At 42.7% G+C, this 27,986-nt stretch overlaps 1 protein-coding gene across 9 annotated transcripts in view; it reads right to left on the bottom strand.

Moving 5' to 3' along the window:
• The window catches only part of ST3GAL3 (ST3 beta-galactoside alpha-2,3-sialyltransferase 3), a 283,098-nt gene extending 257,019 nt beyond the window's left edge, over nucleotides 1-26,079 (bottom strand). For 6 of the 9 annotated variants that reach the window (XM_049879051.1, XM_049879050.1, XM_049879046.1 and 3 more), the window contains exons 1-3: nucleotides 25,990-26,079; nucleotides 24,904-25,008; nucleotides 1,262-1,406 (exon numbers count right to left, since the gene is read on the bottom strand). In XM_049879051.1, coding sequence (XP_049735008.1) covers nucleotides 1,262-1,376 — 115 coding nt within the window. In that variant the 5' untranslated portion in view covers nucleotides 1,377-1,406; nucleotides 24,904-25,008; nucleotides 25,990-26,079. Of the gene's footprint in view, nucleotides 1-1,261; nucleotides 1,407-24,903; nucleotides 25,009-25,989 lie in introns of those variants that run through there. The other 3 variants (XM_049879043.1, XM_049879047.1, XM_049879044.1) reach the window with 3 other exon arrangements.
• Between the last annotated feature and the right edge of the window lie 1,907 nt (nucleotides 26,080-27,986).

Below are 27,986 nucleotides of genomic sequence, written 5' to 3'. Positions count from 1 at the left end.
TGCTCTCCCCCTCTAACTGCATTGCACTCACACAAACGATCCTTATCCTGGCTAGTCTCCTTGATTTTAAAAATAAGTCTGCACAAAATAAGCTCTGGAAACACAAAGTAATTAGTGGTAATTATAAGCTAAGCATTTAACAGGCACTTACATGTTCCAAAGAAGACAATAAATTAAAACTATAACACTGTATTTTAAAAACTGGCTCAAAACTGCTTCAGCAGTTAGGGCCATGTGAAAAATAAATGAACTACCTCATATGAATCGTTCCCAGGTTAGTGTCTCAATACAACAGTAATCCAATCGGCCAGGTGCCTTTCCAACTCATCTTGAGAATTGACTCTTCTATCAAGTAAGCTCTACAGCAGTCTCCAGTAGATGTTTATAAAAATAAAATTACTTCAGAGAAGACACACTCACTGAGAATCAGAGCAGGTGACCAAATATTTCCTGCACCAAGCTCAGATAGCCGTAAGACAAAGGACCCAAGAGGAAAACCACTTAGGGTCACTGTATGATACTTTGAGCTACAGCCAAGAAGAAAATGCGGAAGGGTTAGTGCTGATCGATGTAAGCCCTTTAACAGCAAGTCAACAACCAAAACACAGGGATAGCATCAGGAGAATGCAAACCATGTCAGAAGGGTTCAGACAGCTACATGGAAAGCACTATGCAACACATGGGACTAAATGCACAAATGATAAAAGGGAGGTAAGAGTTACTGGTTAAGGAAAAGAAATCATCGTTCCAATCAGGTGCAGATTCAATTAACAGCGAAGGCTAAAAAGATTAAGTAAACAGGGTTCTTTAAGGAAAACAAAGCAAAGATGATGTTAAATTGAAAACTAAGGGAAAAGGCAAAGATGAACGGTTTAAGGGCAGAAGAAAAATCAACTTTAATACCAAACCCCAAGGCAATAAATGGCAAATGGGAGTGGCAATACCCTGTAGTAATTAAATAGATGAACAAAACATGCAAGAGCTAGTATAGTTTGAGTTTTCATCGAAGAATAACTCAATTCTCACTGGCTTCATAAAAGGAATTGAGATTTGCCATGGCATGCCATTTTCAAAAAGCATCACAATTCTTAGCCTACAGCAACTAAAGCGGTAGGCAATCTCTAAGCCTAAATCCTTGAAACATTCAGTTTACTCTCACTGTCCATCTCTGAAGAATATGAAAGCATTACAGCACATGAAAAGCCAGATAACTGATGTGCAACAGGCTTTTCCTTGGGTGGGCTAGAGTGACTATACTTACTGGAGTCCTCCCACTGGAGCAAGTGTAGCTTCCACGCAGAATAATACAGAAATCCCAGTACCAGAAAGAGGCAGAGGGCTAGCAGCAGATTACGCACAAATACCAAGAGTCCCATCTTCACATGATTTGTGATTTCCTACATGACCTAAGGGGAAAAAGAAATCAGGTCATAAAATATCTATAGAATTTCCAAATGAAGGACAACCTAGAATTATCAGAGTTCATGACACAACATTTTCCAACTGTTCATCACCATCTCAAGGAGCAGTTCCACCAGTCACCCAGCACTCAGGCCGGAAATCAGCTGTCATCCTTGCATCTTCCCTCTCCCTCATCCCTGACATCCAATCAGTGACTGAGTTCTTACAATTCTAACCTCCAAAGTAAATCTCAAATCATATCACCTTCCCACCACCAAGTACCCTAATCCAAGCTGTCGTTGTATTCCCACAAATGAGTTTCCTTGCCTCCAAATTTGCACTCCTCTGAAATTCATTTTCCACACAGCACAAGGAGTGATCTTTTAATAACCCAGAATCTGATCTGACTTCCCTGCTTAAACCCCTGTGTATTCGTTTTCTACTGCTGCTGTAACAAATGACCACAAACTTGGCAGCTTAAAACAACACAAATTTATTATCTCACAGTTCTGAAGGTCAAAAGTCTGGGAACAGGGTGGCTCAGCTGAGTCCTCTGCTTAGAGTCTCACAAGGCTAAAACCAAGGAGTTGGCAGACTGAGTTTCTTTCTGGAGGCTCTGGGAATGAATTCACTTTCAAGCTCCTTCAGGCTGTTGGCTGAATTCAGTTCCTTGCAGCTGTCAGACTAAGGTCCCACTTCCTAGCTGGCTGTCAGATGGGGGCCGGTCTTTGCTCCTAGAAGTGCCCACATTCCTTCTTGTGCTTTCCCTGTGGTCCTCCTTCAGCTTCAGCAAGTCAAATCCCTCTTCATCTTTGAATTTCTCCAAGTTTCCCTTCTGCCACGTCTCTCTTCTGCTTCTGACCATAGAAAGTTCTCTGCTTTTAATGGTTCATGTGGTTATAGAGCCCACCTAGATAATCCAGGATAATTTCCCTATTTTAACTGAGTTCCTGGGTGATACAGATGGTTAAGCACTCAGCTGCTAACTGAAAGGCTGTAGTTCAACTCCACCCAGAGGCACCTCAGGAGAAAGTCCTAGCAACCTACTTCCAAAAGGCCATAGCCACTGAAAACCCTAAGGAGCACAGTTCTACTCTGAAACACATGGGGTCTCCATGAGTCAGAATGAACTAGATGGCGACGGTTTGGAGTCCCTGGGTGGCACAAATTATTAAGCACTTGGCTACTAACCGAAAGGCTGGCAGTTCAAATCCACTCGGGGGTGCCTCGAAAGAAAGGCCTGGTGTTCTCCTTCTAAAAGAGTACAGCTATTGAAAACCCTATAGAGTGCATTTCTACTCTGAAACATATGGGGTCACCATGAGTCAGAATCAACTTGATGGCGACTGGTTTGTGTTTTGTTTTTTTTTAATCATATTTTATTGTGTGCTTGGTGAAAGCTTACACAGCAAATTAGGTTCCCACTGAACAGTTTCTACACAACACGTGCAGGAACCTTGGTGGCACTGTGGTTAAGCACTCAGCTGCTAACAGAAAGGTCAGAAGTTTGGACCCACCAGGTACTCCACAGGAGAAAGATGTGGCAGTCTGCTTCCGTAAACATTACAGCCTTAGAACCCCCGTGTGGCAATTCAACTCTGTCCTGCAGGGTGGCTATGAGTTGGAATCAACTCAACGGCAATGGGTTTGGTTTTGGTATTATACAAATCGTTCAGTGACACTGGTTACATTTTTCACTATGTATCAATATTCTCATTATTTCCATTCCAATTGTTCTATTTCCTGTAATCTAATTTCCCTGCCCCCTCCCTTACCTTCTTTGCTTTAGAGTGTTGACCACTTGATCTCATACAGATGATTTTTTTTAAAGTGCACAGTACTCATGGATGATATTCTTCATCTTCAGAGTCAGTCTGTTATTTAACTGAAAGATGACCTCCAGGAGAAGTTTCGGTTCGAAGTTTAAAGTATATCTCAGAGCGATAGTCTCAGGAGGTCCTCCAGTCTCAACTGGCCCAATGAATCTGGACTTTGTAAGAATTTGAATTCTGTTTTACATTTTTCTCCCATTCTATTAGGATCTAGTATTGTGGCCCTGAGCAGAATGATTGGTAGTGGTAGCCAGGCACTGTCTAGTTCTTCTGGTCTCAAGGTAGATGAGACCATGGTTCATGTAGGCTATTAGTCCTCTAGACTAGTTTCTTATCTAAGCCTTTGGTTTCCTTTCTCTTTTGCTCCAGACAAGCAGGAACCAATAGGTGCATCTTAGATGGCTGCTTGCAAGATTTAAAGACCCCAGACACAATAGCAAAAAGACTGAAACAACCAAGGTGCCCATCAACCAATGAATGGATAAACAAATTATGTATACTCACACAATGGAATACTACACAATGATAAAGAATGATGAATCTGTGAAACATCTCATAACGTGGATGAAATTGGAGGGCATTACGTTGAGTGAAATTAGTCGCAAAAGGACAAATATTGTGTAAGATCACTATCATAAGAAATCAAGAAAAGGTTTTAACAGAGAAGAAAACATTCTTTGATGGTTACGAGAGGGGAGGGAATGAGAAGGATATTCACTAACTAGATACTAGACATGAATTATTTTAGGTGAAGGGAAGGACAACACACAATACAGGAAAAGTCAGTACAACTGGACTAATCCAAAAGCTAAGAAGTTTCCTGAATACAACCAAACACTTCATGGGACAGAGTAGCAGGGGCGGGGGTTTGGGGACCATGGTTTAAGGGAACGTCTAGGTCAACTGCCATAAAAAAGTGTATCAAGAAAACGTTCTGCATCCCACTTTAGTGAGTGGTGTCTGGGGTCTTAAAAGCTAGCAAGTGGCCATCTAAGATGCATCAATTGGCCTCAACCCACTTGGAGCAAAGGAGAATGAAGAACACCAAAGACATGAGGAAAATATGAGGCCAAGAGACAGAAAGGGCCACATATACCAGAGACTCCATCAGGCTCAGATTGCAAGAACTAGATGATGCCCAGCTACCACAAATGACTGCCCTGACGGCAAACACAAGACAGAATCCCTGATGCTACAAGAGAAAAGTGGGATGCAGGCCTCAAATTCCAGTAAAAAGACCAGACTTAATGGTCTGGCTGAGACTGGAGGGACCTCAGAGGTCATGGCCCCGGGACCCTCTGTTAGACCAAAACTAAAACCATTCCTGAAGCCAACTCTTCAGACAAAGATTAGACTGGACTGTAAGACATAAAATGATACTGGTAAGGAGTATGCTTCTTAGTTCAAGTAGACACATGAGACTATGTCAGCAGCACCTGTCTGGAGGTGAGATGAGAAGGAAGAGGGGGATAGGAGTAGGTTGAATGGACACAGGAAATGCCGGGTAGAGAGGAATGTATTGTCACATTGTAGGGAAGGCAACTAGGGTCATATAACAACGTGTGTATAGGCTATTGTATGAGAAACTAACCTAAACTGTAAACTTTCACTTAAAGCACAATAAAAAAAAAAGACCCCAGACACTACTCACCAAATTAGGATGTGTCATAGACTTTATGAACTATATTACGCCAACTGACTTAGCTGTCCCATGAGACCATGGTCCTAAGCCTTCACACCCAGTAAACCACTCCACTGGTTATATCTAAGAAGTATCTATAGCTGTGCCCCCTATGTGCTTTATTATGTATATGAATATATATGCATGTTGACACATATACATACATACATATACCTACAGACATACCTATACACACACACATACACACATATACTACCTATACACATATATGCATACACCTACATATGTAACCATACATATATTTTTTGGTTCTTGTAACTGGTTTGGGTTTTATCAACCTTAATTATATCTGCAAACTTCCTTTTCCCATGTAACATAACATAGTCATAGGTTCTAGTATCAGGGAGTGGATATCTTCAGGGAGCCAGTCTACCTACCACACCCTTCATTAAATTCTCAATTGCTTTAGAATAAAGTAATTGCTCCTTAAAGCCCAGGAGCCTCTTGTGATCAAATCCTATTTACTCTCCAAATCCATCTCTTGCATCTCCAAATGTCATTAGTGTTCCCTATGCATTAGCTATTCTTCTTTCTCTTCACTGAATGCTGCCTTCTTTTTCTCCTCAAGGCCTCTGTCTGGAATATATCCTCTACCTATCCTGCTATTTCACCTGCTGTACATCCTTTGATACTCAGCTTAAACCTAACATTTGCCAGGAGGACTTCCCTGGATCACTACCCCTCACCCCCATTCAGAGGTCCTCACAACACAAATGTTGTTGTTGTTAGGTGCCATCAAGTTGGTTCCAACTCACAGCGATCCTACACACAACAGAACCAAACACTGCCCAGTCCTGCACCATCCTCACCATCGTTGTTATGCTTGAGCCCATTGTTGCAGCCACTGTGTCAATACTTCTCATTAAGAGTCTTTCTCTTTTTTCGCTGACCCTCTATTTTACCAAGTATGATGTCCTTCTCCAGGGACTGGTCCCTCCTGATAACACGTCCAAAGTACATGAGATGTAGTCTCGCCATCCTTGCTTCTAAGAAGCATTCTGATTGTACTTCTTCCAAGACTGATTAGTTCGTTCTTTTGGCAGTCCATTGTGTATTCAATAGTCCTCGCCAACACCATAATTCAAAGGTGTCAATTTTTCTTCAGTCTTCCTTATTCATTATCCAGTTTTTGCATGCATATGAGACAACTGAAAACACCACGGCTTGGATCAGGTGCACCACAGTCTTCAAGGTGATCTCTTTGCATTTTAACTCCTTAAAGAGGTCTTTTGCAGTAGGTGTGCCCAACACAACGCGTCGTTTGATGGATTCTAACTGCCGACCTTTCAGTTAGCAGCCAGTAGCCCTTAATGACTGCACTGTTATAGGGGTTTCACATCACAATAGCATAAGAAAAAGAAATTATATATAAATATTACAAATAAAAGGATAAAATGTTATCATTTGAAGATCATACAATTGTCCAGTTAGAAAAGCCAAGAGAATTAACTGAAAAAAACAATTAGAATAGCAAGTTCAATAACGTAGGTGATTATGAGATTCGTTTATAAAAATCAATACCTTGTTATAAACTTTATCAGCAATAATCAATTAGAAAACTGTAAAGAGAGACAGACAGAGCCAAGATGGCAGAGTAGTCAGATGCTTCCTATGGTCCTTCTTACAACAAAGACCCCAAAAACCAAGGGAATCAATTATATATGACAATCTAGGAGCCCTGAACATCAAAGGCAAAGTCGAGGAATCAGACTGAGCGGCAGGGGGAGGGAAGGATGCTTGAGAAGCAGCAAGGAGTTGCCAGACCTGATCTGGCGGAAGCCAGCACCCCACAGGCCAGATACACTGGCGCAAGCGAGGTGAAACAAGCAGTTGCGTCCAGGACGCATTTTCCACCTCAGGAGAGGATGAGCAGCAGAGAGTCTAGTCACGCCTCCAGAATAAGTGAAAAGTGGTATTCAACTGGCAAAAGATAAGTACTTGTGTTTAACCTACCACACAGATCAAAAAACACCCCTTTGGGAAAAACCTCTCTCCCACTTACCTGCTCCCTTCCCGGTCTGCAGTGGCTCCCAGCCAGCTGCGCTGTGTCCCCTGCCCTGGGCCAGAAGCAGGACCTGCCACACACCCTGAGCCATTCTCCTGGCCTTGGAGAGGGAACAAATTAACAAACTGGGAAAAAATAATCTGCTGGCTCCACTAAACTGGGAACTCAGGGCAGAAACAGCTCCTTTGCCTAGATACAGACATGAGGGGTCCATGGACTCTGGATGCCTTTCACCCGTCCGTAAACCTGTGTGGGACCATTTCAGCAGTGTAGGTCCTCATTAGCCCAGTTCAACAGGGTATATACCTGAAGTCTAACTTCAACTGTCTCAGCTATATGATGGAGAGGCAGGTTTGTGATATTTGACACAGCTCTGCCTATAAAGCAGAGTCCTCTCCTACCCGTATCAGGGGCCTGAGGACTGATGGCTCCACCTACACCACCTAGCCAACCACAACAGAGGTCCAAGAATAAGTAGAGCCTACCAGTCCTTACACCCAACAGCATTGGGGGCCCACAGTCCAGATGCAAAAGCTCCAGGGAACAGGGACACACTTTCCACACAGACACTCAAGGGCAGTTGTCATCCCACTGCCTTGCTCAGCACATGAATCCCTACTGCAGCCAGATACCTGTGCCTACACCAATCACCCCTGGTTATCTAAGACTGTAGGTGAGAGCGTGCATTACACACTTGGTGACCGACAACCTGGAAACCTGAGCTGAATCCATATAAGAAAAGTGAACAGACTCCTGGGCTCACATACCTAGTAACAGCTCTAACCACCTGGTAACAGGACGTTAGAGCTTCAAAGGCGCCAATAATCAGGTTAGCTCACACGAGCAGTCTATTTGGGCATATCAAAACAAAACAAGAAGCTAGGACAAAGTAAGCAAACATAAATAAATACAATAACTTAGTGATGGCTCAGAGACAACAGTCAATAACAAATCCCATAAAGAGGCAGACCATGATGACTTCAGCAAACTCCCAAAACAAAGAATCAAGAAATCTTCCAGACAAAGACAACTTCCTGGAATTACTGGAAGTAGAATACAAAAGATTAATATACAGAACTCTTCAAGATATCAGGAAGGAGATCAGGCAAAACGCAGAACAAACCAAGCAGCACAGAGTCAAAGCAATAGAGGAACTTAAGAAGATTAGAAAAGAGCATAATGACAACCTTTAGTAGGTTTCAAGAACCCACAGGAAGAGAGCTAACAGAAAACCAGAAGAGTAACTATAAAATTTCAGAATAAGACAACTCAGTAGAAAGTTATAGAACAAAGGCAATGGAAGTCAGAACTACTGAGAATAAAGATAAAGCACTTAGAACCACTTTGGAAATCGATGTGCCGCTTCCTTAAAAAGCTAGAAATAGAACTACCATTAAGATCCAGCAATCCCACTCCTCACAATATATCCCAGAGAAATAAGAGCCTTTACACAAACAGATATATGCACACCCATGTTTACTGCAGCACTGTTTACAATAGCAAAAAGATAGAAGCAACCAAGGTGCCCATCAACGGCTGAATGGATAAATAAATTATCGTATATTCACGCAATAGAACACTACGCATCAATAAAGAACACTGAGGAATCTGTGAAACATTTCATAACATGGAGGAATCTGGAAGGCATTACGCTGACTGAAATTAGTCAGATGCAAAAGGACAAATATTGTATAAGACCACTATTATAAGATCTTGAGAAATAGTATAAACTGAGAAGAACACATACTTTTGTGGTTACGAGGGGGGGAGGGAGGAAGGGTGGGAGAGGGTTATTTACTGATTAGTTAGTAGATAAGAACTACTTTAGGTGAAGGGAAGGACAATACTCAATACACGGAAGGTCAGCTCAACTGGACTGGACCAAAAGCAATGAAGTTTCCAGGATAAACTGAATGCTTCAAAGGTCAGCAGAGAAAGGGCAGGGGTTTGGGGACTATGGCTTAAGGGGACTTCTAAGTCCATTGGCAAAATAATTCTATTATGAAAACATTCTACATCCCACTTTGAAGTGTGGCATCTGGGGTCTTAAATGCTAACAAGCGGCCATCTAAGATGCATCAATTGGTCTCAACCCACCTGGATCAAAGGAGAATGAAGATCACCAAGGTCACACGATAACTATGAGCCCAAAAGACAGAAAGGGCCACATGAACTAGAGACTTGCATCATCCTGAGACCAGAAGAACTAGATGGTGACCGGCCATGCCTGATGACTAACCTGACAGGGAGCACAACAGAGAATCCCTGAGGGAGCAGGAGAACAATGGGATGCAGACCCCAAATTCTCATAAAAAGACCAGACTTGATGGTCTGACTGAGACTAGAAGAATCCCAGAGGTCATGGTCCCCAAACCTTCTGTTGGCTCAGGACAGGAACCATTCCCAAAGACAACTCATCAGACATGGAAGGGACTGGTCAATGGGTAGGAGAGAGATGCTGATGAAGAGTGAGCTACTTGTATCAGGTGGACACTTGAGACTGTGTTGGCATCTCCTGTCTGGAGGGGAGAGGAGGGTAGAGAGGGTTAGAAACTGGCAAAACCATCACGAAAGGAGAGACTGGAAGGAAGGAGCGGGCTGACTCATTAGAAGGAGAGTACGTGGGAGTATGGAGTAAGGCGTATGTAAGCTTATATGTGACAGACTGACTTGATTTGTAAACTTTCACTTAAAGCACAATAAAAATTATTTTAAAAAAAAGACAAATATTGTATAAGACCACTATTATAAGAACTTGAGAAATAGTTTAGACAGAGAAGAAAATATTCTTTGATGGTTACAAGAGGGGGGAGGGAGGGAGAGTAGGAGAGGGGTATTTACTAATTAGATAGTAGATAAGAACTACTTTAGGCGAACGGAAAGACAACACATGATACAGGCAAGGTCAGCACAACTGGACTAAACCAAAAGCAAAGAAGTTTCCTTAATAAACTGAATGCTTCGAAGGCCAGCATAGCAGGGGCTGGGGTTTGGGGACCATGGTTTCAGGGGACATCTAAGTCAACTGGCATAATAAAATCTGTTAAGAAAACATTCTGCATTCCACGTTGGAGAGTGGCATCTGGAGTCTTAAACGCTAGCAAGCGGCCATCTAAGATGCATCAATTGGTCTCAACCCACCTGGACCAAAGGACAATGAACACCAAGGACACACAAGGTAATTACGAGCCCAAGAGACAGAAAGGGCCACATAAACCAGAGACTACACCAGCCTGAGACCAGAAGAATTAGATGGTACCTGGCTACAACCGATGACTGCCCTGACAGGGAACACAACAGAGAACCCCTGAGGGAGCAGGAGAGCAGTGGGATACAGACCCCAAATTCTCATAAAAAGACCAGACTTAATGGTCTGACTGAGACTAGAAGGACCCTGGTGGTCATGGCCCCCAGACCTTCTGTTGGCCCAGGACAGGAACCATTCCCAAAGCCAACTCTTCAGACAGGGATTGGACTGGACAATGCAATGGAGAGGGATGCTGGCTAGGAGTGAGCTTCTAGGATCAGGTGGATACTTGAGACTATGTTGGCATCACCTCCCTGGAGGGGAGATGAGAGGGTAGAGGGGGTTAGAAGCTGGCAAAATGGACACGAAAAGAGAGAGTGGAGGGAGAGAGCAGGCTGTCTCATTAGGGGGAGAGCAATTGGGAGTATGTAACAAGGTGTATATAAGTTTTTGTGTGAGAGACTGACTTGTAAACTTTCACTTAAGGCACAATAAAAATTAAAAAAAAAAGCACTTGACAACAACATATCTGAGGAAAAATTAGATAAAAGAATTTTAAAAAATGAAGAAATCCTCAGAATTATGTGGGACTCTATCAAGAGGAATAACATATGAATGATTGGCATACTGGAATGGGAGGGAAAACAGAAAATACAGAGTGAATTTTTGAAGATTTCTTGGCAGAAAACTTCCCTGATATCGTGAAAAATAAGAAGATATCTATCCAAGATACTCATCGAAACTCACACAATGTAGGTCCCAAAAGAAAGTCACCAAGACATATTACAATCAAACTTGCCAAAACCAAAGATAGAGAATTTGAAGAGTGGCTACAGATGAACAAAAAGGCACCTATCAAGGAGAGTCAATAAGACTAAACTCGGACTACTCAGCAGAAACTATGCAGGCAAGAAGGCAATGAGATGACATGCATAAAGCCTTGAAGGAAAAAAATTACCAGCCAAGAGTTACATATCCGGCAAAACTGTCTCTCAAATGTGATGGTGAAATTAGGACATTTCCAGAAACACAGAAGCTTAGGGAATTTACAAAAACCAAACCAAAATTACAAGAAATACTAAAGAGAGTACTCCAGTTAGAACAGCAATAACATTAGATGATAACTCAAGATTAGAACACAGGACAGAGCAACCAGGTATCAACCCAGATAGGGAAATCACAAAAATAAATCAAGGCTAAAATGCACAAAACAGGGAAACAGAGACATCATTATGTAAAAGATGACGACATTCAAACAAAAAAGAGAGACTAAAAAATGTGGTCACAGATCTTTCATACGGAGAGAAAGTCAAGGTGATACAAAGAAATAAAAGATTGGTTTAAACTTAGAAAAATAGAAGTAAATATTAAGGTAACCATAAAGGAAACTAACAATCCTACACACCAAACTAAAAAACAAGAAAAGTATAAAGACTCAGCAGATACAGAATCATCAACAATGAAAAAGAGGAATAGGAAAAATATAAAGAAAAATGAGCCAGCACAGAAATTAAGTGGAACAAAGAAACTGTCAACAACATAAAAAAAAAAGACATCAAAACAACAGCACTAAACTCATACCTATCAATAATTACGTTGAATGTAAATGGACTAAATGCACCAATAAAGAGACAAAGAGTGGCAGAATAGATTAAAAAAAAAAAAAAAGATCCATCTATATGCTGCCCACAAAAGACACACCTTAGACTTACAGACACAAACAAACAAAAACTAAAAGGATTGGGAAAATATATCAAGCAAAAACAATCTAAAGAGAACAGGAGTGGCAATATTAATTTCTGACAAAATGGACTTTAAAATGCACCACAAAGGATAAGGAAGGACACTATATAAATACACCAGGAGGACACAACCATAATATTTACGCACCCAATGACAGGGCTCCAAAATACATAAAACAAACTCTAACAGCATTGAAAAGAAGGATAGACAGCTCAACAATAATAGTAGGAGACTTCAACATACCACTTTCAGTGAAGGACAGAACATCCAGAAAGAAGCTTAGTAAAAGCACGGAAGACCTAAATGCCACAATCAAACAATTTGATCTCATAGACATATACAGGACACTCCACCCAACAGCAGCCAAGTATACTTTCTTTTTCCAGTGCACATGGAACATTCTCCAGGACAGACCACATATTAGGCCATAAAACAAGCCTTAACAGAATCCAAAACATCGCAATACGACAAAGCATCTTTTCTGACCATAAAGGCATAAAACCAGCAATCAATAACAGAAAAAGTGAGGAAAAAAAAAGAAACACATGGAAACTGAACATCATTTTGCTCAATAACTATGGGGTTATAGGAGAAATTAAGGACAGAATAAAGAAACTCAAAGAATCAAATAAGGAAAAAAAACACTTCCTACCAGAACCTTTGGGACACAGCAAATGCAGTGCTCAGAGGTCAATTTATAGCAATAAATGCACACATCCAAAAAAAAAAAAAAAGGATCAATATCAAAGAATTAACCCTACAACTTGAACAAACAGAGAAAAGCAAAAGAAGCCCAGAAGAAAGGAAACAAAAATTAGAGCAGACTGAAATGAAACAGACTAGAAAAACAATTAAAAGAGTTAACAACACCAAAAGCTGGCTCTCTTAAAAGATCAACAAAATAGATAAACCACTGGCCAAACAGACAAAAGAAAAACGGGAGAGGAAGCAAATAACCTGAATAAGAAATGAGATAGGCGATATCCCAACAAACCCAACTGAAATTAAAAGAATCATAACAGAATACTACGAAAAACTGTACTCCAACAAATTTGAAAACCTAGAGGAAATGGACAAATTTCTAGAAACACACTACCTACCTAAACTAACACAAACAGAGGAAGAACAACTAAATAAACCTATAACAAAAAAAGACTGGAAGGGTAATTTAAAAACTCCCAACCAAAAAAAAAAAAGCCCTGGCCCTGATGGCTTTACTGGAGAATTCTACCAAACTTTCAGAGAAGAGTTAACACCACTACTACTACAGGTGTTTCAGAGCATAGAAAAGGATGGAATACTCCCAAACTCATCCTATGAAGCCAGCATAACCCTAATACCGAAACCAGGTAAAGACACCACAAAAAAAGAAAATCACAGACCATGGAAACCCTGGTGGTGTAGTGGTTAAGTGCTACGGCTGCTAACCAAGAGGTCAGTAGTTCAAATCCGGCAGGCGCTCCTTGGAAACTCTATGGGGCAGTTCTACTCTGTCCTATAGGGTCGCTATGAGTCGGAATCAAATTGATGGCAGTGGGTTTGGTTTGGTTTTGGTTTTATACCCCTCATGAACTTAGATGCAAAAATCCTCAACAAAATTCTAGCCAACAGAATTCAACAACATATCAGAAAAATAATTCACCATGACCACATGGGATTCAGACCAGGTATGCAAGGTTGGTTTAACATTAGAAAAACAATCAGTGTAATCCATCACATAAATAAAAGATAAGAACCACATGATCTTATCAACTGATGAAGAAAAGGCATTGCACAAAGTCCAACACCCATTCATGATAAAAACTCTCAACAAAATAGGAATAGAAAGAAAATTCCTCAACATAATAAAGGGCATTTATACAAAGCCAACAGCCAACATCACCCTAAATGGAGAGAGTCCGAAAACATTCCCCTTGAGAACAGGAACCAGACAAGGATGCCCTTTATCACCACTCTTATTCAACATTGTGCTGGAGGTCCTAGCCAGAGCAATTAGGCTAAAAAAAGAAAGGGGATCCAAATTGGTAAGGAAGAAGTAAAAGTACCTCTATTTGCAGATGATATGATGTTATATACAGAAAACCGTAAAGAAGCCACAAGAAAACTACTGGAACTAATAGAAGAGTTCAGCAGAAAAATCAGGATACAAGATAAACATACAAAAATCAGTTGGATTCCTCTACACCAACAGAGAACTTTGAAGAGGAAATCACCAATCAATACCATTTACAATAGCCCCCAAGAAGATAAAATATTTAGGAATAAATCTAACCAGAGACACAAAAGACCTATACAAATAAAACTACAAGACACTACTGCAAAAAACCAAGGACCTACATAAGTGGAAAAACATACCATGCTCATGGATTGGAAGACTCAACATTGTGAAAATGTCTATTCTACCCAAAGTGCGCGATAGACACGATGCAATCCTGATCCAAATTCCAATGGCATTTTTTAATGAGATGGAGAAACAAATTACCAACTTCATATGGAAAGGGAAGAGGGCCCAGAATAGTAAAGCATTACTGAAAGAGGAGAACAAAGTGGGGGGCCTCACGCTACCTGATTTTAGAACCTCTCATACTGCCGTGGTAGTCAAAACACTCTGGTACTGGTACAACAACAGATGCATAGACCAATGGAACAGAATTTAGAATCCAGGTATAAATTCATCCACCTATGAGCAGTTGATATTTGACAAAGGCCCAAAGTCTGTTAACTGGGGGAAAAGACAGGCTCTTTAACAAATGGTGCTGGCATAACTGGATATTCATCTGCAAAAAAATGAAACAAGACCCATACCTCACATCATGCACAAAAACTGACTCAAAATGGATCAAAGACGTAAATATAAAATCTAGAATGGTAAAGACCATAGCAGAAAAAATAGGGAAAATGCTAGGAGCCCTAATACATGGCATAAACAGTATACAAAACACTACTAACAATGCACAAACACCAGAAGAGAAACTAATAACTGGAAGCTCCTAAAAATCAAACACTTATGCTCATCCAAAGACTTCACCAAAAGAGGAAAACAACAAATCTGATCAGCGACTAATCTCTAAAGTCTGCAAGAAACTGCAAAACCTCGACAACAAAAAGACAAATAACCCAATCTAAAAATGGGCGAAGGATATAAACAGGCACTTCACCAAAGAAGACATTCAGGCAGCTAACAGATACATGAGGAAATGCTCACAATCATTAGCCATTAAAAAAATGCAAATCAAAACTACCATGAGATTCCATCTTGCCCCAACAAGACTAGCATTAATCTAAAAAATACAAAATAAAAAATGTTGAAGAGGTTGTAGAGAGACTGGAACACTTATACACTGCTATTGGGAATGTAAATGGTACAACCACTTTGGAAATCGATTTGCCACTTCCTTAAAAAGCTAGAAATAGAACTACCATTAAGATCCAACAATCCTACTCCTTGGAATATATCCTAGAGAAATAAAAGCCATTACATGAATAGATACATGTACATCCATGTTCACTGCAGCACTGTTTACAATTGCAAAAAGATGGAAACAACCGAGGTGCCCATCAACAGATGAACGGATAAACAAATTATGGTATATCCACACAATGGAATACTATGCAACAATGAAGTACAACGATGAATCCGTGAAACATCTCATAACACGGACGAATCTGGAAGGTGTTATGCTGAGTGAAATTAGTCTGTCGCAAAAGGACAAATATTGTAGGAGAGAGACCACAATTACAAGAACTCAAGAAAAGCTTTAAACACAGAAGAAAACATTCTTTGATGGTTACAAGCGTGGGGTGGGAGGTAGGGGGGTATTCACTGACTAGATAGTAGACAAGAATTATTTTAGGTGAAGGGAAGGACAACATACAATACAGGAGAAGTCAGCACAACTGGACTAATCCAAAAGCTAAGAAGTTTCCTGAATACATTCATGGGACAGAGTAGCAGGGGCAAGGGTCTGGGGACCATGATTTCAGGGGACATCTGGGTCAACTGGCATAACAAAGTTTATTAAGAAAACATTCTGCATCCCACTTTGGTGAGTGGTGTCTGGGGTCTTAAAAGCTAGCAAGTGGTCATCTAAGATGCATCAATTGGTCTCAACCTGCTTGGAGCAAAAGAGAATGAAGAACACCAAAGACACGAGGAAAATATGAGGCCAAGAGACAGAAAGGGCCACATATACCAGAGAATCCATCAGCTTGAGACCAGAAGAACTAGAGGGTGCTGAGCTACCACCAATGGCTACCTTGACAGGAAACACAAGAGAGAGTCTCTGATGGAGCAGGAGAAAAGCAGGGTGCAGGATTCCAATTCTAGTAAAAAGACCAAACTTAAAGGTCTGACTCAGACTGGAGGGACCCCAGAGGACATGGTCCCTTGACTCTCTGTTAGCCCAAAACTACAACCATTCCCAAAGCCAACTCTTCAGACAAAGATTAGACTGGATTATAAGACACAAAATGATGCTGGTGAGGAGTGTTATTCTTGACTCAAGTAGACACATGAGACTAGGCAGGCAACTCCTGTCCGGAGGTGAGATGAGAAGGCAGAGGGTGATCAGAGCTGGTTGAATGGACAGGGGAAATACAGCATAGAGAGGAGGAGTATGTTGTCACATTATGGGGAGAGTAACTAGGGTCACATAACAATGCGTGTATAAGCTTTTTTATAAGAAACTAACTTTCACTTAAAGCACAATAAAAAATTAAAGATTAGACAGAAAACTTATGGAGCAGTGAGTTTAAGTCAATAGGGAAAACAACTTGCACAAGGAGGGTGAGAATGACTGCACAACTCAAAGAATGTAATCATTGTCACTGAATTGTACATGTAGAAACTGTTGAACTGGTGCATGTTCTGCTGTGCATATTCTCAACAACAAAATTTAGAAAAAAACTGTAAAAAGAAAAAATTACATTTATGATAATAAAATCTATAAAACACCTAAAAAATTAAATTCAGGAGAGGTGGGCAAGACTTTCACTAAACGATATAAAAGATCCAAATAAATAAAGAGATATAACGTGTTCCTAAATGGAAAGTGGGTTTTTAAATGGAAAGATATCAGTTCTCTATTAATTCAGCATAATTCCAATCAAGATCCATGATTTTTTCAAACTTGGATCTAAAGTTAGTCTGAAGAGTTTGTGCCAAACAAAAGCCAAGAACTTTTTAAAATGAAAATAATTAGACAAGGGTTTGCCTTACCAGATATCAAAATCTGCTCAACAAAGGAGAATGAAGAACAGCAAAGACACAAGGAAAATATTAGCCCAAGAGACAAAAGGGCCACATAAACCAGAGACTCCATCTGCTTGAGACCAGAAGAACTAGATGGTGCCTGGCTACCACCAATGACCACCCTGACAGGGAACACAACAGAGCTCCTGATGGAGCAGAACTCAAATTCACATAACAAGACCAGACTTAATGGTCTGACTGAGACTGGAGCAACCCTCAAAGTCATGGCCCCCAGATGCTCTGTTAACCCAGAACTAAAACCATTCCCGAAGCCCACTCTTAAGACAAACATTAACCAAAACCAAACCCAGTGTTGTCGAGTCGAACTGCCCCATAGAGTTTCCAAGGAGCACCTCGCGGATTCCAACTGCCGACCTTTTGGTTAGCAGCCGTAGCACTTAACCACTACGCCACCAGGGTTTCCAGACAAACATTAGACTGGACTATAAAACATAAAATAATACTCGTGAAGAGTGTGCATCTTAAGCTTAAGCAGCTACACAAGACCAAATGGGCGGCTCCTATCTGGAGGCAGGATGAGAAGGCAGGAAGGGACAGGAGCTGGTTAGATGTACACAGGAAACCCGGGGTGGAAAGGGGGAGTGTGCTGTCACATTATAGGGATTCCAACTACTGTGACATAATAATATGTGTACAAATTTTTGTATGAGAAATTAATTTGAGCTGTAAACTTTCACCTGAAGCACACACACACAAAAAAAGTGCTCAAAACTATTAAGATAGATGGGTACTAGCACAGAAAAAGAAAAACAGATCAACAGAATAAAATAGTCTAGAAATGAGCACTTTCTCTCCATACACACACACAGCACACACAAACGAATTTACTTTCTCTATAAATACATATATACATGCATGTGTGTGCGTGAGTGTGTGTTTACTCTATGGTAAGTGTATAAATACAAAAAGAAAAGAAAAAGGCCTGATAAGACATACAGCAACTGTTAGCCGTACTAGGGAATAGAAATGGGTAAAATAAGAAGTGGATCTACTGGGAAGACTTTTACTCTTCCATTTATTCTCTTGCTGTGTGCTTTACAGTCGACCGATTCTGACTCATACCGACCCTGTAGGACAGAAAAGAACTACCCCATAGGGTTTCCCAGGCTGTGATCTTTACGGGAGCAGATCTCCAGGTCTTTTCTCCTTCGGAACGGCTGGTGGTTTTGAACTGCAGACCTTTTGCTTATCAGCCAAGCACTTAACCACTGCACCACCAGACTCTGTCTATGCACTTCTGAATTATTTTTATTTGTTATAAATCATAAATATTGCCTCTGTAAATTTTTAAGATTAAATAAATCAAATAACACTTTCTAGGAACATAAACTGGCATACTCTTTCAGGGACAATTTGGAAGCATCTATTAAAATTTACAATGTTTATCGACCTTAACCTAGCGTTTCTATTTCCATGACTTCTTCCTAGAGAAATACTCTGACAAATATTAAAAAAGATATGTATGAATGATTACTGACAACAATGACTGTAAGAGCAGGATGTTAGAAACAATTCAAACGTCCATCAACAGGGAACCAGAAAAATAAATTTTGGTGTATCCGCACAGTGAAATGTCTATCAGCTGGGATCTTGGCAGGAAACAGATGGCACACTCAAAGGAGTTAACTGGAGAAAGTTTAATGACAGGATTTATCATAGCTGTGTGAGTAGGGCTAAAAGAACCAACAAGGATAACAACACCAGGAAGCTATTACCACCCTTCAGCCTGAAAGGGAAAGGGGAGAAGAGTGTTACTGGAGCCCAGCAAGAGCAGGAGCTGAAGAAGAGAGACCACCCAACAGGAGCGATGGCCACAGAGGAACACAGTTGCTTCCTGAACCATGACAAGGGGCAGTGGGGGGTAATAAATACTCTGGCCTCTCTCACCTCTGGCCCTCTGATCTCCTGTTGGTGCCTTTTAATCAGCTGACTCCAACTGGACACCAGAGAGCAAGGAAGCCCAGATGATGCAGTTTATAGAGGTCAGCCACCAGTGCACAGAGAGATGGACAATGGGTCTGCGAGGGCAAATGGAGAATGGCGAGTATAGAATGAGATATACCAGTGACAAAGAATGATCACGCCTACAGATACTAATATGGAAAAATGTCTAGAATATACTGCTAAGTAAAAAAATCTAGTTGTAGATAATGTATATGTTTGGCATACTGGTAACAACAAACAAGGAGAACAGTAATATTTGAAATTAAGTTTAAGCTCAATGCTTCGAAGGTCAACAAAGCAGGGGCAAGGGCCTGGGGACCATGGTTTCAGGGGACATCTAAGTCAATTGGCAAAATAAAATCTATTAAGAAAACATTCTGCATCCCACTTTGAAGGTGGGCATCTGGGGTCTTAAACGCTAGCAAGCGGCCATCTAAGATGCATCAATGAGTCTCGACCCACCTGGATCAAAGGGAAATGAAGAACACCAAGGACACAAGGTAATTACGAGCCCAAGAGACAGAAAGGGCTACATGAACTAGAGACTACATCATCCTGAGACCAGAACTAGGTGGTTCCTGGCCACAACTGATGTCTGCCCTGACAGGGAACACAACAGAGAACCCCTGAGGGAGCAGAACAACAGTGGGATGCAGACCCCAAATTCTCAGGAAAAGACCATACTTAATGGTCTGACTGAGACTAGAAGGACCCCGGCGGTCATGGTCCCCAAACCTTCTGTAGGCCCAGGACAGGAACCATTCCCGAAGCCAACTCTTCAGACATGGATTGGACTGGACAATGGATTGGAGAGAGATGCTGATGAGGAGTGAGCTACTTGCATCAGGTGGACACTTGAGACTATGTTGACATCTCCTGTCTGGAGGGGAGATGGGAGGGTAGAGCAGGTTAGAAGGTGGCAAAATGATCACGAAAAAGACAGACTGGAAGGAGGGACCAGGCTGTCTCATTAGGGGGAGAGTAATTGGGAGTTATGTAGTAAGGTGTATATAAGTTTATAAGTGAGAGACTGACTTGATTTGTAAACTTTCACTTAAAGTACAATAAAAATTATTTTTTAAAATTAAGTTTAAGTACTAAATACATATATGAAAGACTATGCATCAAATCATTGACAATGATTATCTCTGAAAAATGGGTTTGGAGGGGTGTCTTTTACAGTCTATTCATATATTTAGTTTTAAGTAATAAACATACAAAGTGTTCAAAGTGAAAGAGATTTCGAAGGCTTGCATTTCCAGCAGTACAAAGGACTATGTACCCTGACTAACCCTCCCACTGAAAACAACTAAAAATTTAAGTTATAACAGGAACAAGACAAGGATGCCCTTTATCACCACTCTTATTCAATATTGTACTAGAAGTCCCAACTAGAGCATCAAGGCAAGAAAGGGAAATAAAAGGTAACCAAATTGGAAAGGAAGAAGTAAAACCATCCTTATTCCCAGATGATATGATCCTATAAACAGAAAATCCCAGAGATTCCACAAGAAAGTTACTGGAACTAACGGAAGGATTCAGCAAAGTGGAAGCGTACAAGATCAACACACAAAAATCAGTTGGGTTTCTCTACACTAACACGAAGGACTCTAAAAAGGAAATCAAGAAAACAATACCATTTACAATAGCCCCCAAAAGGATAAAATACCTAGGAATAAACCTAACCAGGGACATAAAAGACTTATACAAGGAAAATTATAAAACACTACTGCAAGAAACTGAAAGAGAACTACATTCCATGCTCATGGATTGGAAGACCTAACATTGTGAAAATATCAACACTGCCAAAAGCAATCTATAGATATAATGGAATCCCACTCCAAATCCCAAAAACATTCTTCACTGAAATGGAAAAACTAATCTGCAACTTTATATAGAAAGGAAGGAGGCCCTGAATAGATAAAGCAATATTGAAGATCAAAGTAAGAGGCCTCACACTTTCTGATCTTAAAATGTATTATACAGGCATGGTAATCAAAACAGCCTGTTCCTGGTTCAATGACAGACATATAGACCAATGCAATAGAATTAAGAACCCAGAAGTAAATTCATCCTTCTGTGGGCAGCTGATCTTCAACAAAGGGTCAAAGTCCATTCAACGGTAAAGAAACAGTCTCTTTAACAAATGGTGCTGGCAAAACTGGATATCCATACACAGAAAAATGAATCAGGATCCATACACCACATCATGCACAAAAACTAACTCGGAAAATGGATCAAAGACCTAAATGTTAAAGCTAAAACTATAAAGTTCCTGGAAGACAACATAGGGTCAAAACTAGGGGATCTAATTTTCAGCATAAACAGCCTATCAGAGAAAACTAAAAAGGCACAAACAACAAAAGATAAATTAGGTAACTGGGACCTTGTCAAAAGACCTTAAGAATAAACAGAGAACATACAGACTGGGAAAAAATCTCAGGCAACAACATATCTGATACGGGTCTAATCTCTAAAATATATGGAAAACTTCAACAACTCAACAACAAAAAGACAAATCAAAAAAGGGGCAAAGACCCTAGAGATACAAGAGCCTTCATACAAACAGATACATGCACACCCATGTTTATTGCAGCTCTGTTTACAATAGCAAAAAGTTGGAAGCAACCAAGGTGTCCATCAACGGATGAATGGGTAAATAAATTGTGGTATATTCACACAATGGAATACTACGCATCGATAAAGAACAGTGACGAATCTCTGAAACATTTCATAACATGGAGGAACCTGGAAGGCATTATGCTGAGCGAAATTAGTCAGAGGCAAAAGGACAAATATTGTATAAGACCACTATTATAAGATCTTGAGAAATAGTAAACCTGAGAAAAACACATACTTTTGTGGTTACGAGGGGGGGAGGGAGGGAGGGTGGGAGAGGGTTTTTTATTGATTAATCAGTAGATAAGAACTGCTTTAGGTGAAGGCAAAGACAACACTCAATACATGGAAGGTCAGCTCAATTGGACTGGACCAAAAGCAAGGAAGTTTCCGGGATAAAATGAATGCTTCAAAGGTCAGCGGAGAAAGGGCGGGGGTCTGGGGAACATGGTTTGCGGGGACTTCTAAGTCAATTGGCAAAATAATTCTATTATGAAATCATTCTGCATCCCACTTTGAAATGTGGCGTCTGGGGTCTTAAATGCTAACAAGCGGCCATCTAAGATGCAGCAATTGGTCTCAACCCACCTGGAGCAAAGGAAAATGAAGAACACCAAGGCCACACGACAACTAAGAGCCCAAGAGACAGAAAGGGCCACATGAACCAGAGACCTACATCATCCTGAGACCAGAAGAACTAGTTGGTGCCCGGCCACAATCGATGACTGCCCTGACAGGGAGCACAGCAGAGGACCCCTGAGGGAGCAGGAGATCAGTGGGATGCAGACCCCAAATTCTCATAAAAAGACCAAACTTAATGGTCTGACTGAGACTGGAGGAACCCCGGCGGCCATGCTCCCCAGACTTTCAGTTGACACAGGACAGGAACCATCCCCGAAGACAACTCATCAGACATGAAAGGGACTGGTCAGCGGGTGGGAGAGAGACGCTGATGAAGAGTGAGCTAATTATATCAGGTGGACACTTGAGATTGTGTTGGCAACTCTTGTCTGGAGGGGGGATGGGAGGATAGAGAGAGAGGGAAGCCGGCAAAAGTGTCAAGAAAGGAGAGACTGAAAGGGCTGACTCAAGAGGGGGAGAGCAAGTGGGAGTAGGGAGTGAGATGTATGTAAACTTATATGTGACAGACTGATTGGATTTGTAAACGTTCACTTGAAGCTTAATAAAAGTTATTAAAAAAAAAAAAAAAAGGGGCAAAGGACATGAACAGACACTTCCCCAATGAGAACATTCAGGCAGCCAACAAATATATTAAAAAGATGTTTAGAGAGATGCAAATCAAAGGAGATACCATCTCACTCCTGCAAAAATGGCAATGATCAAAAAAAAACAAAAATAACAAATGCTGGCAAGATTGTGGGGGAATTGGAACTCTTATACATTGCTGGTGGTGGTGTAAAAAAGAAAGGGTACAACCATTATGGAGAACAGTATGGTGCTTCCTCAAAAAGCTAGAAATAGAAATACCTTATGATCTAGCAATCCTATTCCTAGGTACATATTCTAGAGCTATAAGAGCAATGACATGAATGGACATATGCACACCTATGTTCACTGCAGCTTATTCACAATAGCAAAAAAGATGGGAACAACCTAAGTGCCCATGAATGGATGAAAGGATAAACAAATTGTGGTACATACATACAGTTGAACACTACACAACTATAAAGAATAATGAGGAGTCCTCAAAACAACTTATAACATGGATGAATCTGGAGGACATTAGGTTGAATGAAAAAAGTCAATCACAAAAAGACTAATATTATATGGTCCCACTATTATAAAAAGAACAGATATATACACAAATATCAAAGTTCTTTGATGATTATCAAGGATAGGAGGGAAAAGGAGGGGGAGTCACTTTCTAGATGGTAGATACTGTTACTTTTGGTGATGGGAAAGGGAATCCCAAATATGTATGAAGTCAGCACAACCTGACCAAAGTAAATAAAGACACCAAGAAGTACACAAGAAAAAGGGACAATTTCAGTAAATGCTCTAATATATGCAATTTTGCAACAACAGTAAAAACAACCAAAAAATACGTGTGTGGTTACATAGGTAGATTTGGATGCATGTATGTGTATAAGAAGGTATACGTGAATATGTATAGGTGTATCTGTAAGCATATGTATATACACGTTTGTATGTGCTGCATCTACATTTATGTATATAACAAACCACTTAAGGGGCACAGTTATGGAGGCTTCTTAGATTATCCAAACAACCTGCAGGATTGGTTTACTGGGTCAAAATGCTTGGGACCATAGTCTCGGGGGACAACTTAGTCAATTGGCATAAAATAGTTCACAAAGATAATGTTCTACATCCTAGTTTGCTGAGTAGCCTCTGGGATCTTAAAAGCTTGCAAACAGCCATCTAAGACAGAACTACTAAGATACAACTACTGGTCCCTTCTCATATGGAGCAAAAGAAAATGAAGGACATCAAAGGCTCAAAGAAGAAATCAGTCCACGGGCCTAACAGCCCATAGGAACTACAGCCCTTACTAATCTGGAGATTCTAACCTGGAATCTTCTAACCAGGAGAACGAGATGGTGCCTGGCTATCATTACTGACTGTTCTGACCAGAGACATAACAGAAGGTCCCAGACAGAGTGGTAGAAAATTGCAGAACAAAACTCAAAACTCCTAAAAAAAAGGCCAGACCTACTGGGCCAATAGAGACTAGAGGAATGCCTGAGACTATCACCATAAGACACCCTTTGAAATTGGAATTGAAGCTATTTCTGCAGGTCACCTTTCAGCCAAATAATAAATTGGCTTATAAAATAAACATCACTCTTGAGTAATGTGCTCCCTTAAATGATTAAATACGTGAGACCGAACAGTCAACATTTACCCAAAAACAAAGATGAGGAGGTAAGGAGGAGAAGGGAAGTAGATCAATGGAAACAGAATGGAAATAATGAGAATACTGACACATTGTAAAAATTGTAACCAATGGTACAGAACAATTTGTATATAATTGTTAAAGAGGAATCTAATTTGCTGTGTAAACTTTCATCTAAAACACAATAAAATATTACTAAAAAGAAAAAAAAGAATCTTTAATCTTATGAGCTGCTATTGCCTTAAAAGATTATTTGAAAATACCTTTTTTTTTTATGATCATAAAGTTTTGTGCCAGCTTCCTTTTAATCCTCTGACTTGAAGGTATACAGAACAGTTCACTGATTATGACTCAAAGGTGATTCCGACCTAGAAATAACATAACTTCCCATTAGGAATATTTTACTTTCAGTAACCTAGTAAGGAGTCCTGGTGGCACAGTGGTTAAGCGCTCAGCTGTTCACGGAGAGTCAGCGGTTGGAATTCATCAGCCACTCCACCGGGAGAAAGATGTGGCAGTCGGCTTCCTTAAAGATTAAAGATTACAGCCTTGGAAATCCTATGGGGGCCCTTTTACTCTGTCCTGTAGGGTCCCTATGAGTCGGAATCGACTCGACGGCACCTAACAACCACCACCACCTAAATGTCTCACTCTTCCGTCATATGTGAAGGAAACACAAACAAAAATGAGGTTTATTGAGGAATCATGAAAATGGGCACTGTTGTTAATAGGAATCCGACTCTCCTCTAACCAAATCTGCTTTCTTCACTAAGATATTTCCTCTTACAAGCAAGATCACCTAGGAAAATGCCAGAACAAAAGGGAGCAAGAGAGATGTACTTTGCCAATCAGCTGACCCCACTCCCTCTGAGAATCTCACTCCCGATAGAGCAGCGAGCAATGACAATCGCTACCCATACGCTGCTGCTTCCCGCTCTGGCTTTCCCGGACTTTTCCTTCGTCTTCCCACAGCGGAGGCCCGCGTGACCGTGCCCTTCCTCTGCGCCAAGATGCGCAGCGCTGCGGGGTCTCGCACGAAAGTGACCTCAGACTGCTGGGCCCCGGTGCGGCGGGGCCTGCCTCCCTTTCCCCCCAGGCCCGGCAGCTGCCGCCCCGGCGACCACGTCCAGGGGCCGAGCTCTGAGCCCGCGCCCGAGCCGATCTTTATCACTCCGAGACCGGTGGGCCGTGCCCCGAGCCCTCCTTCCCAGCACGCGCCTGCGGGCTCCGCTCCCCGCCGCCGCCCGGCACGGACCCCACGGCCGCGGCAGCGGGCCCCCGGGAGGGGCGGAGCGGCGACCGTCAGCCGCGTCGGCTGCGGCTCCCTGGCGCGCAGGACAGGCCCTTACCGCAGCGGAGAAGGGAGCAGAGGGGAGGCGGCGCCCGGCCCGACGCGGGGCGCGGAGGCAACGGCGCAGACGGCGGCGACAGCCGCGGGGGACCCCGGCGGGCGCCCGCGACGCGGTGGCCTGCATGGGCGCCGCCATAGTCTGGACGCAGCGGCGGGCGGAGCGCGCGGCCGCGACCCGGGAACGGCGGGACCACCAATCCCGCCCTCCGTTTCAGCGCCCTCGCCGGGGGTCGGGCATTTGCTGCCAATGGGCGCGCGGGAGCCAGGCGGGGCGCCGGCCTGACCAATGCAGAGCTGCACTGGGGCGCGGGGCGGGCACGGGCCCAGAGGGGCCCAATTAGCGCAGGAGCCGACTTTGCGGAGCCACCCGCTCCGAGGACTGGGGCTGCGGGCGGTCACGATGACTCCGGGCTGCCCGCGGATCGGACGGGCCTGTCCTGCCTCTTCCTGAGCTTGCGAGTCCAGGCCGACACCCTTGCCTCGGTTGCCTCCAGGGCACGACCCGGCCCCTTGAGGAATCCTCCTCCCCCGGCTTCACGTTTCAGAAAGAGCGTTTTCGGGATCCGGACATCTAAGCTCCGCGGCGCTCGGAGCCCACCCGGAGGACCCTGCCCCTCGAGAGCCTGTTTCCTTGCTTGTGCGCGGGGTTGGAGGACTTCCTGGCGTGTCAGCGCTGGGTGCAAGGCGCACAGTGGCCACGGTCACCCCACGCCAAGGCACGCAGGCATCCACCTGGAGCCAAACAACACATCTCCGCTCCCCGGGCGGTGAGCGTCACCAGCCTGCTCGCTCCCCGGGGCCCAAGGTTTTGGATCCCCGCAGGTTGACCGACCCTGCCCAATCCTATGGGGTAATGGGAAACGGTGGGGGGCGGGGGGCGCTGCTCTTCTGTATTCCCGAGTTGAGAGCCTCGGATAAATTTTTAGTGTGGGCATACGGCCCCTTCGCCCCGCCACGCTCGGTGTTTGCCGCTCCGGTGGACCTAAGTCTCTCCCACCCGAGCCCTCATTCTCGCAATTGAGCCCCGGGATTATCCGCCTCCGGCACAATTTAAAGCTTAACTCCGCCGATGGGATTAACGGAAAGGAGGGGGCACTGTTGAGATTTTTGGATGCCCACCCAATGCCCAGGCAAAAAAAGGCTTGTGGGAGGAGTCTGCCTAAAGCAGAGGTGACTAGTGTGGGGACGAGGCGCTGCCCAAGGCCGGCAGCCAGAGGACGCACCGGCAGTGGGGAGAAGACAGGCCGCGGTATAGTTTAGGTAAGTCCCATCACCGCTTTGACCTTTGCTTTCCTCGGCGGCGTCATTATGTTTGCCAAAATAAAAAAAAAACGTAAATTTCTAGAAGAAAGATCCGCTATTAAGAACTCAGCTGTGGTTACATCAGGCGCCCTGCCCAGCAGTTCCCTCAGGGAGGTGTGGGAACCTGCAGTGAAAGGTTAGGGAAGTGATCCTCTGCTCCAAAGACGGGGGCTACCAAGGCTCACTCACCAATCCAGTAAGCCTCTCCAGCTGGATCCCTTGGGAATCCCAGGTGCTGGGCAAAGAAAAACCGGCCTCCCCTTCAGGGTCCCAGGAAGGAAGTGGCATTGAAAAGCACCTTTGAATTCTGCCACTGCTCCCTTCCCCCACAATCAGACACCAAGTAGCAGCCACCTCCCAAGCACAGGACACAAAGCAGCACCGAGTAGCTGAATTGACCCAAGCCTCTCCCATACCTGGTCAGTGCCAAGCTATGGGGACTGCCGGGCTGTAGGGCTGTCCAAGGACTTAAGACCTGCCCCTATTCATTGCACCCTCCCTGTCATGCTGCTCCCCTATCCTTGTCTTCCAGGCAAAGAGAACAGGACTCCCTCCGGGGAAACTTTTCACCAACCACAGGTAGCTCAGAGATCTCCAAGGCAGGGAAACAAAAAGGTGCTCATGGCCAGAAGTGCCCCTGCTCCCCATGTCCCAGCTGCTTGGCTAATATAGAGCCAGAGGACCAGAACTTGA

The sequence above is a fragment of the Elephas maximus genome, chromosome 3 (genome assembly GCF_024166365.1).
Source record: "Elephas maximus indicus isolate mEleMax1 chromosome 3, mEleMax1 primary haplotype, whole genome shotgun sequence".
Lineage (NCBI taxonomy): Eukaryota > Metazoa > Chordata > Mammalia > Proboscidea > Elephantidae > Elephas > Elephas maximus.
Note: the sequence above shows the minus strand (reverse complement) of the source record. Positions and strands in the feature narration are given on the sequence as shown.